The 14661-nt window shown below is 47.7% G+C and overlaps 2 protein-coding genes across 3 annotated transcripts in view; both read right to left on the bottom strand.

Moving 5' to 3' along the window:
- Positions 1 to 8429: 8429 nt before the first annotated feature.
- RBM3 (RNA binding motif protein 3) lies at positions 8430 to 11600 on the bottom strand. Of its 2 annotated transcripts, none has more exons than XM_036460652.2 (7): positions 11462 to 11600; positions 10754 to 10873; positions 10457 to 10563; positions 9715 to 9811; positions 9516 to 9609; positions 9031 to 9114; positions 8430 to 8875 (listed from the first exon to the last, which is right to left on the bottom strand). In XM_036460652.2, exons 2-6 carry the CDS (start codon positions 10854 to 10856, stop codon positions 9057 to 9059), a joined length of 459 nt encoding a protein of 152 aa, XP_036316545.1. In that variant the 5' UTR covers positions 10857 to 10873; positions 11462 to 11600; the 3' UTR covers positions 8430 to 8875; positions 9031 to 9056. The 2 variants fall into 2 exon arrangements, with proteins under 2 accessions (XP_036316545.1, XP_036316543.1); XM_036460650.2 differs by having other exon boundaries at positions 9031 to 9117.
- Positions 11601 to 12699: 1099 nt separating this feature from the next.
- Positions 12700 to 14661, bottom strand: part of LOC118731784 (EBP cholestenol delta-isomerase) — a 31256-nt gene continuing 29294 nt past the window's right edge. The window contains exon 6 of the mRNA XM_045570398.1: positions 12700 to 12757. The gene's annotated coding sequence lies outside the window, so the exon portion shown is untranslated. The remainder of the gene's footprint in view (positions 12758 to 14661) is intronic.

Raw genomic sequence — 14661 nt, forward strand, 5'->3', positions numbered from 1 at the left:
GGCAGGGGCCATGTCTGTTCTGGATTCCTCCTTCCTCCATGTACCTTCGGCCTATCTGGCCCCCAGAGTTTATTTATTTATTTTTAATATATTTTATTGATTTTTTTTACAGAGAGGAAGGGAGAGAGAGACTTAGAAACATCGACCAGCTGCCTCCTGCACACCCCCTCCTGTGGATGTGCCTGCTACCAAGGTACATGCCCTTAACCGGAATAGAACCCGGGACCTTTCAGTCCGCAGGCTGACGCTCTATCCACTGAGCCAAACGGGTTTCAGCTGGCCCCCAGAGTTTAGAAATACAAAGGTGAGTACTGAGCCACACAGTCTGTGTCCACTGTTCATTACTAACAGAGGCTAAAGTGAAACCTGGAGTTGGCCAATCTTCAGGAACAAACAGGAGCATGATCTAAAAGCCTGGGTCGTTTGGGGTGCCAAGAATCAAGGCCAGAGAGGGACATTTGGGGAGACATGGAGCTGAAGTATAACTGGAACGCAGACACGGAGTCTTTAATTTACTTATCTCATCCCTGAAGTTTCTTCCTAAATGGGACAAGTGTGGGTTGAGAGATAAAGTCATAACTTAAAATTTTATCATTTCCCCTGAAGCCAAAGTTCTCACAGTGCTCAAAGTCTTTTTTTTTTTTAAGTATTTTATTAATTTTAGAGAGAGGGAGAGGGAAAGTGAGAGGGAGAGGGAGAGGGAGAAAAATCAACGATGAGAGAGAATCATTGATTGGCTGCCTCCTATAGCCCCACACTGGAGATCCAGCCTGCAACCCGGGCATGTCTTTGATGGGGAGAGAACCGTGATCTTGGTTCATAAGTCAAGGCTCAACCACTGAGCCACACCAGCTGGGCCCATTCTTGAAGTCTTAATGGTGAGATAACTCTCCACTGCCCGAGTCAGAAACACGTTTCCCGCAGTTGGGAAAAGCCTCCCAGGCCACTTGCACACTCTGGCAGGTGGAAGCAGGGAGCCAGCCTTCCAACACTTATCAATCAGGCCCCTGCAGGTACCAGGCACTGGGCAGCAGCAGTGACCCAGGGAAATGGTCTCCAGCCTCAGGGAGTTGCCATTTTAGCTGGAAAGATAAGCAATAATGACAATCATTTATAAATTGGTCCTTACTATCATGAAAATAGTTCCCTTAGTGTTGCTAAGCTGTGGAGGGAGGGGGAAGAATGATAAAGAAATGTAAACTGGGACCTGAATAAAAGGGAGCAATAGACACAAAGCTCTGAATGCTGACTGCGTGGACAAGGCCAGTGAGGCCAGTCAGGGACCGATTCCCGAAAGGGGACAATCACTTTGCAGGGCTACAAGTAGGGCTGCTCTGCTCTTCAGATCACAATTCCTGCCTGGCCAGCATCGCTCCAGGGTTGAGCATTGACCTATGAACCAGGAGGTCATGGTTTGGTTCCTGGTCAGGGCACATGCCCAGTTGTGGGCTCGATCCCCAGTGTGGGACATGCAGGAGGCAGCCAATCAATGATTCTCTCTCATCATTGATGTTTCTCTCTCTCCTCCCTTCCTAAAATATATATATATAAAACCCTCATATGCAAATAGACGAATGGTGGAATAACCAAACACCCGGTTGCTATGACGTGCACTGACCACCAGGGGGTGCATGCGGAACATGGTGGGAGTTGGCAGCAGGTGGCAGAGCATGGAACACGGCTGCAGTGGGATGGTGGAGCAGGTGAAAGGGTGTGGGGGGGATGAGAACAAGGCAGGGCAACGGTCACTGTCATTGGGGCGAGCCTCTGGTGGTTAATGAAAACTTTGCTCCTGCGTGCTGGCCCCACTTGCACCTGCTGCCAGCGCCAGAGCTGCCACTCGCACTCGCTGCTGTCGCCCTGTGCCAGCCCCCATTGCTTGGTGCCATCAGCAGGTGTGAGCGGTGGCAGTGGCAGTGGTGGGAGCAGGGCTGCTGGCAGACAAGGGACCTGGGCTGCGATGGGAGGAGTCAGGCAGGGCGGTGCTGCTCTGCCCACTGCAGCCTTGCTGCCCACAGTTTCCTTTCAAGGTGCATGAATTCATGCACTGGGCCCCGTGTGTGTGTGTGTGTGTGTGTGTGTGTGTGTGTGTGTTTCTATATTCATTTCAGAGAGGGAGACAGAAACATCAATGATGAGAATTGAAAACCACATCACAAAAGCAACTTAAATAGTGGCAGCTGCCCCCCTACTGGGCATGGAGCCTGCAACCTGGGCACGAGCCCTTGACCAGAATCGAACCTGGGACCCTTCAGTCACAGGCTGACACTCCATCCACTGAGCCAAACCCGCTAGGGCTATATATTTTTTTAAAGTTTGGCATTCCTTTTACTCAGTGAGAGCTTTAGGGCCAGCCTGTGGGCCTGGGAGAGACTGGATCCTGGGTTCTTCTCACCTTGTTCTGTCAATCACTGAAAGCATTATCAATACACTGCATGCATCTCTGCTTTTAGAACAGTGGTCGGCAAACTCATTAGTCATCAGAGCCGCAGTTTGCCCACCACTGTTTTAGGAATGTTAAGCCGCCCTTTCTTTCCTGGGATGTGCCCCACCTGGTTTTAATGAGCTCTTACTACATCCATCTCATGTAATTGTCACAACCACAGGGGGCAGGTGCACTACTGAGCCTCATTTTGAAGATGAGAAAAGTGATCCTTCAGGGGGTTTATGTCTCACGGTCACAGAAGTAGAAAATTTGAGAACTAGCATCTGGACCCTGGCAGGAAGCAGACCTGGACAGTGTCTCATCCTGGACACCAGAGACCACGTGGTAACCAGCCAGCAGTGTTGACAATAGTGCCCCCATTCCTCTCTCTCCTCTGGACACCCCCCTGCATCCAGTCCCTAATCCATTTCCTCTCTCTTGCAACCTTCTGCATATTACACACACACACACACACACACCCCGCGTGCCCCATGGGGAGAAGCTGAGCTCTTAGGCCTCCTCTCCAACTTTGTGTCCCTTGTTGCTCTTCCGCAGTCAGGGAATGTTCCAGCACACTGACTTAATGGCACATCCTCTGAAAACTGCACAGACTGTTCCTGGGATGTGGAGTGTTCTCTTCTGTATACTCACGCAGGGAACATGTCAAAGCAGCCCACAGCAATATTACTGACACCCAGCTTGCTGTGCCAGTACTGCGGTACTCACTCTGCAGACGCAGAAAGCCTTCCTTTGTCTTCACACAACCCTGGGGAGTTGGTACAAGTATTATCCCATGTCACAGATGGGGAAATGGAGGCAAAGAGTTACTTGCCCAAGACCACACAGTAAGCTATGGAGTTGAACTTGCACCCAGGTCGCCTGGCTGAAGAATCCTTGTTCTTTTTTTTTTTTTTTTTTTTTTTTTTTTTTTTTTTTAATTAAATATACTTTTATTTATCTTTTACAGAGAGGAAGGGAGAGGGACAGAGAGTTAGAAACATCGATGATGAGAGAAACATCAATCAGCTGCTTCTTGCACACCCCCTTCTGGGGATGTGCCCACAACCAAGGTACATACATGCCCTTGACTGGAATCAAACCTGGGACCCTTCAGTCTGACGCTCTATCCACTGAGCCAAACCAGTTAGGGCTGCACTGAACTTGTTAATCACACACCAAGCAAGCTCCACCTCAGGGTCTCCACCTCAGGGCTTGCTTTTTCTTCTGCCTGTAATTCTCCCTTCCTAGACGCAAAGCTGACAGATTTGGCCAATAGAGACCAGCCTTTGCTTGATTCAAGTGTTTGCTACTTTACATAGATCGCAAAAACAAGAATAGCCCTTGGTTTGGCTCAGTGAGAGCATCAGCTCACGGACTGTAGGGTCCCAGGTTCAATTCCGGTTCCCCGGCCCTAATTGGGGTGTGTGCAGGAGGCAACCAATTGATGTGTCTCTCTCACATCGATGTTTCTGTCTCTCCCTTTCCCTTCCAGTCTCTCTAAAAATCAATGAAAAAATATATCCTCGGGCAAGGATTAATAATAATAATAATAATAATAATAATAAAACAGGTTCATTAAAAAAAAAAAAAAAGCAATAGCCGAAACCAGTTTGGCTGAGTGGTAGAGCGTCGGTCTGTGGACCGAAAGGTCCCAGGTTCGATTTTGGTCAAGGGCATGTACATTGGTTGCGGGCACATCCCCGGTAGGGGGTGTGCAAGAGGCAGCTGATCGATGTTTCTCTCTCATGGACGTTTCTAACTCTCTCCCTCTCCCCTCCTCTCTGTAAAAAATCAATAAAATATATTAAAAAAAAAAAAAAAAAAAAGAAGCAATAGCCACAGATGCCAGCTCATGCTTCTTGGGTGGGTGACATTGAAACAAAGGGGCCGATGACTGCAGCAAAAGGGGTAGGACGCCCTGGGGCAGAGAAAGTGATTCCACGCGGAGCTATTCCACAGCCCGAGCCCTCCGACCTCCGACCTCCCCAGAAGCTAGGGCAGTGTTTTTCAACCTTTATTGGGCAAAGGCACACTTGTTTCATGAAAAAAATCACGAGGCACACCACCATTAGAAAATGTTAAAAAATTTGACTCTGTGCCTATATTGACTATATATAAAGTAATTCTCTTGAATAGGAATCAAATAAACACAAAGAAAGTATCAATATTTTATAATTACTTTATTATGAAATATTAAGTAAACAAAATAGTGAAAAATTATAAAATTCTTGTCTTGTCTGCACCTACGGCACACCAGGCAACATCTCGCGGCAAACTAGTGTGCCGCGGAACAGCGGTTGAAAAACGCTGAGCTAGGGGATGAGAAACGGCTTTAGGACAGTCTCTGGTAGACGGAGGTGTTAATGAGAGCTGGTCTCCAAGCCTTTCCTCACAAGCCTGTCATGTTCTGTGTTCCAAAGACCACAGTGTCCTGCCAATTCTTAGATAGGCTATCCTACCCGGCTTACGCAGAGCTGTGCAAGACAGCCAAACGCCATGGCGGAACCACTGCACTACCCCATCTCCTCCTCCTCGCTTGCCCTCCCTCTCTCTGCATCTCTATTGGAAAGCCTCCTCCCGAGTTGCCTTCCCCGACCACGACCACCCTTTGTAAATATCACATCCCTCACTCTCCATCCTGGCTCATTTTCCTTAATGCTTGCCGCGTCCCAATGTGACATTATGCACCTGTTTACTACATCATTGACCGTGGGCCCATCAATACAAGCACGATTCCTGAGGGAAAGAAATGTGTGTATCCTGCCGAAACCGGTTTGGCTCAGTGGTAGAGCGTCGGTCTGCGGACTGAAAGGTTCCAGGTTCGATTCTGGTCAAGGGCATGTACCTTGGTTGCGGGCACATCCCCGGTAGGGGGTGTGCAAGAGGCAGCTGGTCGATGTTTCTCTCATCGACATTTCTAGCTCTCTCTCTCCCTTCCTCTCTGTAAAATATCAATAAAATATATTTAAAAAAATGTGTGTATCCTTTGCTGTGGCCCTACTGTTACCTGGTAGACATAACACTTACTGACCACATCTACCTACCAGACACTGTTCTAGATTTTCCCAAGTCTTGACTCATTTAATGGGCATTACCCCCATCGATAGGTTTTTATTTATTTTTCCCCTTTCCAATTTTTAAAAATATTTATTGTTGAAAGTTATTACATATGCCTCCCCCCCCCACACACACACATTGACTGTCTGTGCCCATGGGTTATGCATAGATGCATGCAAGGGAGAGGCAGGCTTTTAGAGGTCCTGCATTTTGGAGGAGGGAAGGCGGGGCTTCCGGTGCTGGGCAAAGGAATGGTCCCCCTGTCTAGAGAACCCAGAGAGATTCTATTAGAAATGTTTATGTAGAACAGCCAAAACCGGTTTGGCTCAGTGGTAGAGCGTCAGCCTGTGGACTGAAAGGTCCCAGGTTCGATTCCGGTCAAAGGCATGTACCTTGGTTGCAGGCACATGTAGGGGGTGTGCAAGAGGCAGCTGATCAATGATTCTCTCTCATCGATGTTTCTAACTCTCTATCCCTCTCTCTTCCTCACTATAAGAAATAAAATATATTTAAAAAAATCTTTATGTAGAACAATGCCACGGATTTAAAAAATATATTTTATTGATATTTTTTAGAGATGGAGAGGGATATTTAGAAACATCGATCAGCTGCCTCATGCACAGTACTGGGGATGTGCCCACAACCAAGGTACATGCCCTTGACTGGAATTGAACCTGGGACCCTTCAGTCCGCAGGCTGACGCTCTATCCACTGAGGCAATCTGGTCAGGGCTGCCACGGATTTTTAAAAAAACAATTTAGAAGCCCTAATGGTCTTTGGGCACTGTTATATTGAAGAAAAATCCCTTGTTTTCTAGATATTGGGGCAGTCTGAATTCCAAGGGACCATGGTCCTTGCTAGCCCGGGAAAGGATGGGAGATGGAAGAGGTATGCAGCTGGGCAGAAACACGGCAAGTTTTGTCTTGATAAGCAGAGGAGTGGTAGGAACACTGGCAGTAATCCTTATCCTTTTTTTTTTTTGGTTGTTAGCATGCCTGAAATATTCACAGCATATTTTAAAAGGCTGTTCGGGCCCTAGCTGGTTTGGCTCAGTGGATAGAGCATCTACCTGTAGACTGGTTGTGGGCTTGATCCCCAGTAGGGGGCGTGTAGGAGGTAACCCTCTTATCATTGATGTTTCTCACTTCCTCTCTGAAATCAACATTTTTAAAAACTGGAAGGCTATTTGGAAGTCTTCTACACCTCTACTTCTAGAATGGGGGCAGTATCAGGAACCTTTAACTCCATCTGGTGGGGCACTATCTCCATTTTACACATCTTGAACCTGAGGCAAAGAAGTGAAGCTAGGAAGCAAGGTCAGAAATGATTCAGTTCATAGGGGGAGGGGTGGGGCTTGGGATGTATTTGGGACCCTGCAGTGGTGGGGGGTGGTCATGGGAAGTGTAAGATAGCTCTTCATAGGCCTTGGGACACAGGTTCTCAAGGGACCTTGAAACGTTTGGGAATTGTTTGGTGGGTTCTTGGGAAACATGTTAGTGAGACGCTAAAACTGAAGTGGAGGAATCATTGGCACTTTTGTCTGGAAATTTTATTGATTAGCAATTTCAGTGTCAGGAGGGTTTGATAGAATTCAGGGGACCGTTTTGTTGCAGAACTTGCAGTTGATGGGTCTCAGGCTACAGAGGGTGAGGACACTACTCCCCAAGGTGCAGGAACCCCCTCCCCACTCAAGGCCGTAATGGTCCACTCCCTCAGCTCCTTGCAGGTCCGGCACAGAATGCCGGCTCAGACCAAGTACCCAAACGGTGAGGGTAGGACAATCTGTATGGGAGGAAGGCGGGTCCAGGCCGCCAATACTGACCCTCCCAGTACAGGGACCCAGGCTGTTTGAGCTGCTTTAACAGTGTAATTTCTCAATTCTGGAGGTTGGAAACTCAAGATCAGGGTACCAGCATGGTTCAGTTATGGTGGGGCCCTTTCAGAATGTCTTCTTGTAGCCCTAGCTAGTTTGGCTCAGGGGGTGTCCGACTGTGGACTGAAGGGTTCCAGGTTTGATTCCGGTCAAGAGCACATGCCTGGGTTGCAGGCTTGATCCTCAGTTGGTGGCATGCAGGAGGCAGCCAATCCGTGACTCCATCACTGATGTTTCTCTCTGAAATCAATGACTTCTTGTATCCTCACATGGCAGAGCCGATCAGGGAGGCAAACTATTTCTATTATGAAGGTCTCACCCTCAACAGAAAGGCCTCCTTTCTAATATTATCATATTGGGGAGGGTTGAAACATGTGTATTAAGGTGACATGCTCAGTCCATGACAATCGTGTCCCAGGAACGAGGGAATAAGGCAGTTTAAGCTGTTCAGGAACTCAAGACTAGTCAAAGGTACAAAACTAGACCAAGCCACTGCCACCACCTTAGCACTGAATCTGTGACTGAAGGGTTGGCCAATGGCTGTATATGTCTATTAAATGTGCTTTACACCCAGCAGAAAAGGTAAAATGCCCGTGGGGCTGAGGCACACAGGTTAAATGACCCACCAAGTCAAATAGCTGGGAAGCAGCAGAATCCAGTTTGAGCTTAGAATTCTGTTCTTAAAAACCAGGATTTTTCTGGGACCCTCACATTAAAGCGAGTTTAGTTTCCTTTTTTCTCATGTATCTGAGGTGTGCTTATATAACACACCCACCCAAACAATCCCAAACTTTAGTGGTACTTGCCCTGCTGACCCCTCTAAATTCTTTACTCAAAGTCTCCTTTCCCAATCTTTATTTTAGATTACAAGCCAGAGTAAGGAAAAAGCAGCAGCAGTATCAATTCTTTAGGTATCATTTTTTTAATCAGCTCCATAAAAGACATCCTAAATACTACATGAAACACAACAGAATATTTTTCTTCCAGTATTAAAAAAATGACATTCACAATTATTTTAAGAAACTTCTATATAATCAGGGCAGTGTTTTAAAAAAAACAAAAAAACAAAAAAACTCCAAGTAACCAGGTCCTTGATTTATTGCAATTATATTTGGGAATTGCTTTTTAACAATGATAAACACTGTATACAAGTTTTAAAAAACGTCTCTTAGATGCACATTATATCTGGGTGGGGGGGAAAACAGTCTGGCCAAACATTTTTTGGTCAAGACCATTCCTGAGAGCCCAAACTTTCAAAAAAAGAAAAAAAAGAAAAAAGGTAAAAGGAAATATTCCAGACTATAAATGTTCCAGAATTTGTCTTTAACCGGGAGGGAGAAAAATAATAACACATGGAGCTTTCTAAAAGGTCTTTAGCAAGCTACCTTGGGAGCTCAATTCAAAAATAGAAGTTGACATACTAAAACAGATGTTTCAGTGCAGCTCCAAAACTCTTTATAAATACAGCCATTTGGAAGGACGATCCTGGATCAGAAGTTTTATTCCTTGTGTTTGTGTATCTGAGAACAGTAAAAGGGGAAGAGCTGTGATTTTAGGAACAGGCTCACATGCTTACCTTCTGGGTTGATAAAGTTAGAGGGCTTCACAAGGACACCCCCTCATCTCCAGGGCCAGCATATTACAGGGGAGTCAGGTTTTCCCATACAAGTCTCACCTACATTAGGTGTGGCATGCCTCCTCTCAGTTGTCATAATTGTCTCTGTAATTTCCTCCTGAATAGCGGTCATAGCCACCCTGGCTTCTGGGAAAAAACCACAGTGTTGCAGAAAATGCACCAGACACCCCCAGATAATACAGAAACTCCCATTTACATATGCCATCACATCTTATAAGTATTAATGCACAAAACAGGGTATGTTAAAGCATGTGAACATCGTATAGAAAGCACAATTATACAGTATGGACGAAATTAACCACAGCACAAAACATACATGTTACCTATCATATACTGCAATTATGTGAACTTATAATAATTTATTAACACATTACACATAACTCAAAATATCCCTTGTTTGTTTTGCAGTTTCATTATGGTTTGTAAAACCGACACTAGTAATACCAAGATAAGATAGACATACAGTCAGGCAGCCCAGCTCTTAAGCAGCGCCACCCAAGCACCCCAACACTTTGGCTACCCACCTGCCACCATAGTCTCTGGATCTTCCATATCCATAGCCATAGCCTCCAGGCCGACTGTCATACCTGCCACTCCCATAGCCCTGGTCTCCACCACCTACAGTAGACAAAAAAATACTTGAACGGGCAATTGTCCCAGACAGAGGCCCCTGACAGGCGGCTCTTCCCCTCACCACAGGACCAAATTCACCATTGCTATTACCTCTAGAGTAGCTGCGGCCACGCCCTCCAAAGCCACCGCCTCGGCCCCGGGCCGACTTGCCAGCATGGTCCACGCGGATCTGGCGACCATCCAGAGACTAGGTGCGAGGAGACATAAAAGAAGATAAGTGGGTGGTCACACAGGGAAGCGGCGAGTCAAGAGCGGGCAGGGCAGGCGGGCAAAAGAGCCCAGAAACTCGTGCTGAGCACCAAGTTTTGGGTGCTATGTTCCATAACAAGCTCCTCTGACCAGAACGGCCTTAGCAGGAGCTGTAGAACCCCACACAATGACCTGAATCCACCGTGTTCCCCTGCTACTACTTACATCTTGACTGAACTCAGGTGAGTTCTCCTCCCCACTCCTCTAAGCTGCCCAACTATTCGGGCTAGATAGACACCTCTCTTGGTTTGAGGCTTCAGAGTCCGTCCCGGAAGACTCACGAGGTCCTCTCCGGGCCAGGCCCGCAGATCTGCAGACTCTACTACCTAAGCCCAGGGCAGGTCAACCATCCACAGGTGGCTTCTCGGCCTCATGCAGGACCAGTCGTCGCCTCCCAGGCAGCCCGGCTCTGTCTGCCGCTGCCCTCCACCCCCTAGAACAGAAGGCAGTCACGCTCCTGTGAGTGGGCACTGTGGGGTTTGGTGGCCGCGCTGCCCCTAGCAGACACAGAGGGAAAAACAGAAAGAATGGTAGAAGTGGTAGAGAGGGGGGCCGGACCCCTAATGCAGGTAAAAGGCCTCACCTCTCCGTTCATGGCTCTCATGGCATCGGATGCATGCTCTGGGTTGGTGAAGGTAATGAAGCCAAAACCCCGGGATCGCTGAGTCTCCCGGTCCTTGACAACGACCACTGGGGAAGAGGGGACGGGGAAGCAAAAAGTGACCCATCTTCAACAAAAAGTTATCGGGTTCTCCAAAGCCTGAACTATACTCCCTTAAACCCAAGAATCCAGCAAGGAAAAAGTAGCACAGGAAGGCCTGGGGCCCTGATTTCCGGTAACTGCCCCCCCCCCCCCCCGCGGGTCTGGCCCATCGCTCACCCTCAGAGATGGGCCCGAAGCTGCTGAAATGATCTTCCAGAGCCTGCTCGTCGGTGTTGAAGTTGAGCCCTCCAACGAAGAGCTTCCCTTCTTCAGAGGACATGGCAAGGGGTTCGAGTCCTGCGGGGAGAACACGGAAGAGCGTGGGGCCGCAAGCGGGAGAAAGGTTGGAGGAAAACGGACGAAGAGGAAAAAAATGGCGAGGGCAGAACACAGACACGAACAACAAAATAAGGTGTAACCAAGGAGAAACCAAGACGGAAAACGGCGGGGCGGCCATTTGGGGGCCGCCTTCGCGCATGCCCACAACACCCCCGCCGCCACGCCCGTCATTTTGTGCCACAGCGCAGGCCCAGAACGTCCATGCGCTCACTGTGCGCCCACAGAACAAGATGGCGGCGGTCACGTGGGGGGGGGAGGCCCTCCCCATCCCCCCGCAGTTCCCGGCCGCCGCGTGGTCACTCCCGAGACCAACCCCAGCCCAAGTCACTCCACCGGCCCCTCCTCGTGCCGGGAAACAGGGCGCCGGCATCCCACCAAACCAAAAAGTTTCACCTCCAAGCCCAGGACCCGCCCGCCTCGAAGGAGCCCGAGCCTACGTGGCCGAGGCCGCTCCCCTCCCCGCCCGCACGCCTCGCTCTAAGTCGGCGCGGCGCCCCTCAGTGAGGCCAGGAGAGACCGGACTCCGGGAAGTCGGCCGCCACTTACCTAGAAGTTCAGGAAAAGGGCCGTAAGGACAGTTTCCGCCAAGGAGCAGAGCGACTGAGGAGGAGATCGCGCGGGAAGACGCTTAATAAAGCGTACGTAGCGTGTACGTCACTGAACGTCGCCCCGCGCGCGCTCATTGGCTGAGGCCCGCGAGGGCGGCGGGGGGCGTGGTCTGCCGAGTAGAGGAAGCCAAGTTCTCTCGGCACGCTTCCGGGAACGGAGCCGGAGGTTGGTGTGGGCGGGCGCTGTGACGTCAGCACGCCTCCATTGGCCGCGGCCTTTTCCGTCTCTTCTGCGCACGAGCCTGTGGGCTCTCACATCCCTTTCCTTCCCTGCCCTTACTTCCTTGACGTCATCTCCCCACTGGTTCCCACGATTTTCTCACCACCGAGAGTCTTTTTCTAGGTCCCCGACGATGTACCTGGCAGCCGCTGGCATAACCTCCACTCACTTTCCAGTCCTCTAAAGTTTAGAGTCTAAACCTTACTATCCCTCCAGTTTCTCTGATGTCCTCACCCTTACATCAAACCGTGCATTTTCTCAGTGTCTGATCCTGACCTCTAGGTTTTCTTCTCTGTCCCGCCTGTCACAGGACCCTTTTTCCTGGCATCATTCCATCTCATTTCTTTTTTAAAAGAATATATTTTATTGATTTCAGGGAGGAAGGGAGAGGGAGAGAGTTAGACACATCAATGATGAGAATCATTGATCTGCTGCCTTCCGCACACCCCACTGGGGATCCAGCCCACAACCTGGGTGTGTGCCCTGACTGTCCATTGAACCGCGGCCTCTGGTTCACAGGTTGACGCTTAATCACTGAGCCACACCGGCTAGGCATTCCTTCTCATTTCTGACTTCAGCCCTCATCTTTATCTGACAGCCTCCGGAAGCCATTCTTGATTGCCCTCTCCCACCCCCAATAGACTGCCTGAGGGGCCTTCTTGAAAAACAAACAAAAAAAACCCCAGGATGATCCAATCTCCAGAGGAAGTAAATCCCAGTTCACACTACAATTTTTGCTGTCATTCAGGGTTGCTGAGCCCTTGATCCACAGAAAGGACTTTGACAATACACAGTGGACTTATGCAAAGTGTGTCTGACCCATTACCCATAACTTGGTCTCGTGAAGCCTTCAGTGTACATCAATGTGAGAGAATCATCGATCAGCTGCCTCTTGCATACCCCCTACTGGGGATGTGCCTGCAACCAATGTACATGCCCTTGACCAGAATCGAACCGGGACCTTTCAGTCCGCAGACTGACACTCTATCCACTGAGCCAAACCGGTTTCAGCACCTTTCAAACTATCTGATCTCTGATCATATTCCACAGTTCATGACGCATCCTCATTGTTCCATGCAAAGCCCCGATTTTATTCTTTTATTCCTGCACCCAACAATCTTTCTCTTCTTCCCACAATTTACCATTTTATTGGGTTCAATGTGTATCTTTTTGCATGATTACAAATAAAATCTACATTTTCCCTATGCTTTTAATTAAATGGTAGTATCATTCTGTGTGTCCCGTCCCCCACAACCGGCATTATGATTCATGTGTGTTGTTATGGGTGCAGATAATCTATCTGTTGTTTCTAATGGTTCCAATAAACCACAATGTGTATGTACATCTACTGCATCATTTTACCTCTCAGTGCTCCCAGTAACATACACTGGGCTGCCTTCAATACCCCATTTCAATAAATTACGCCTTGTAGCCAAAACCGGTTTGGCTCAGTGGATAGAGCGTTGGCCTGCGGACTGAAGGGTCCCGGGTTCGATTCCGGTCGAGGCCATGTACCTTGGTTGGGGGCACATCCCCAGTGGGGTGTGTGTAGGAGGCAGCTGATCGATGTCTCTCATCAATGTTTCTAGCTCTCTATCCCTCTACCTTCCTCTCTGTAAAAAAATCAATAAAATATATTAAAAAATAAATTACGCCTTGTATAATAAGTGCTTCCGATGGACCAGTGTGAACATTTCTTTAGGATGTATACTCAGAAAATAGCTGGGCCCTCTCCCTTCCTCTCTGTAAAAAAAAAATTTCTGTAAGCAGTGCCAGATTGTGATCTGGAAGAGGTGGAGCAATGTATGAAGGGCCCTACATTCCCATCTCCATCAACACTTAGCATTATCCAGCTTACTAAAATTTTCTAGTCTAGCCAGTACAGTCATATTTCATTAGTTTTTAACTTAAAAATCTAATTGGCTTTATTCAACAATTCATGAATTGGGCATCCCATCTAGTAAATAGAAAGGTGCTCTTCTTTAGTTTTTTTTAACTTGTATTTTAAAGTGATTGATAATGATTTTGAGCCCTAGCTGGTTTGGCTCAGTGGATAGAGTGTCAGCCTACGGACTGAAGGGTCCCGGGTTTGATTCCAGTCAAGGGCATGTATCTCGGTTGCAGGTTCCATCATTGGCTCTGGCGGGGTGTCTGTGGGAGACAACCAATCGATGTGTCTCTTTCACATCGATGTATTTCTGTCTCTCCCCCTTCCTTCCACTTGCTCTAAAAATAAACGGAAAAATATCTTCAGGTGAGGATTAACAGCAAAAAAGAGAGAACGATTTTGAGTACTTTTCACACGCTTGTTTAATTTTGGTTTTCTTCATGTAAATTGCTTATTCATATCTATATTCCTCTTAGGACATTTCCCATAGTTCTCTTGTTGATTTTCAGGGGCCTGTCACTTAGATCAATTATGAATCCCTTCCTATAGCCTTTCTTCATCCTTTCAAACATTTCTAGATCTTTTTTAAAAAAATCCAGTGAGAGGCCCTGGCCGGTTTGGCTCAGTGGATAGAGTGTCGGCCTGCGGACTCAGGGGTCCTGAGTTCAATTCTGGTCAAGGGCGTGTACCTTGGTTGCGGGCACATCCCCAGGTGGAGGGTGTGCAGGAGGTAGCTGATCGATGTTTCCCTCTTATCGATGTCTCTAGGTCTCTCTCCTTCTCCCTTCCTCTCTATAAAAAACAATAAAATATATTTTTAAAAAATCCAATGAGGGGTCTGTTATGTTCTACTTTTGTACTTACTATTTAAAACTTCTGACATCTCGTTTCATATTTTGTATTTACAGTGTTTTTTCTGTGTTTTTTTTTTCTTCTACTATCATTCTCATAGTATTTTGGGGGTCTTTTTATATCTCTTGTTCTTGTTTTCTCTTTTTTGTATTATCTATTTTACTTATTTAAAATTATT

Source organism: Pipistrellus kuhlii, unplaced genomic scaffold (genome assembly GCF_014108245.1).
Source record: "Pipistrellus kuhlii isolate mPipKuh1 unplaced genomic scaffold, mPipKuh1.p scaffold_m20_p_32, whole genome shotgun sequence".
NCBI classification, from domain to species: Eukaryota; Metazoa; Chordata; class Mammalia; order Chiroptera; family Vespertilionidae; genus Pipistrellus; species Pipistrellus kuhlii.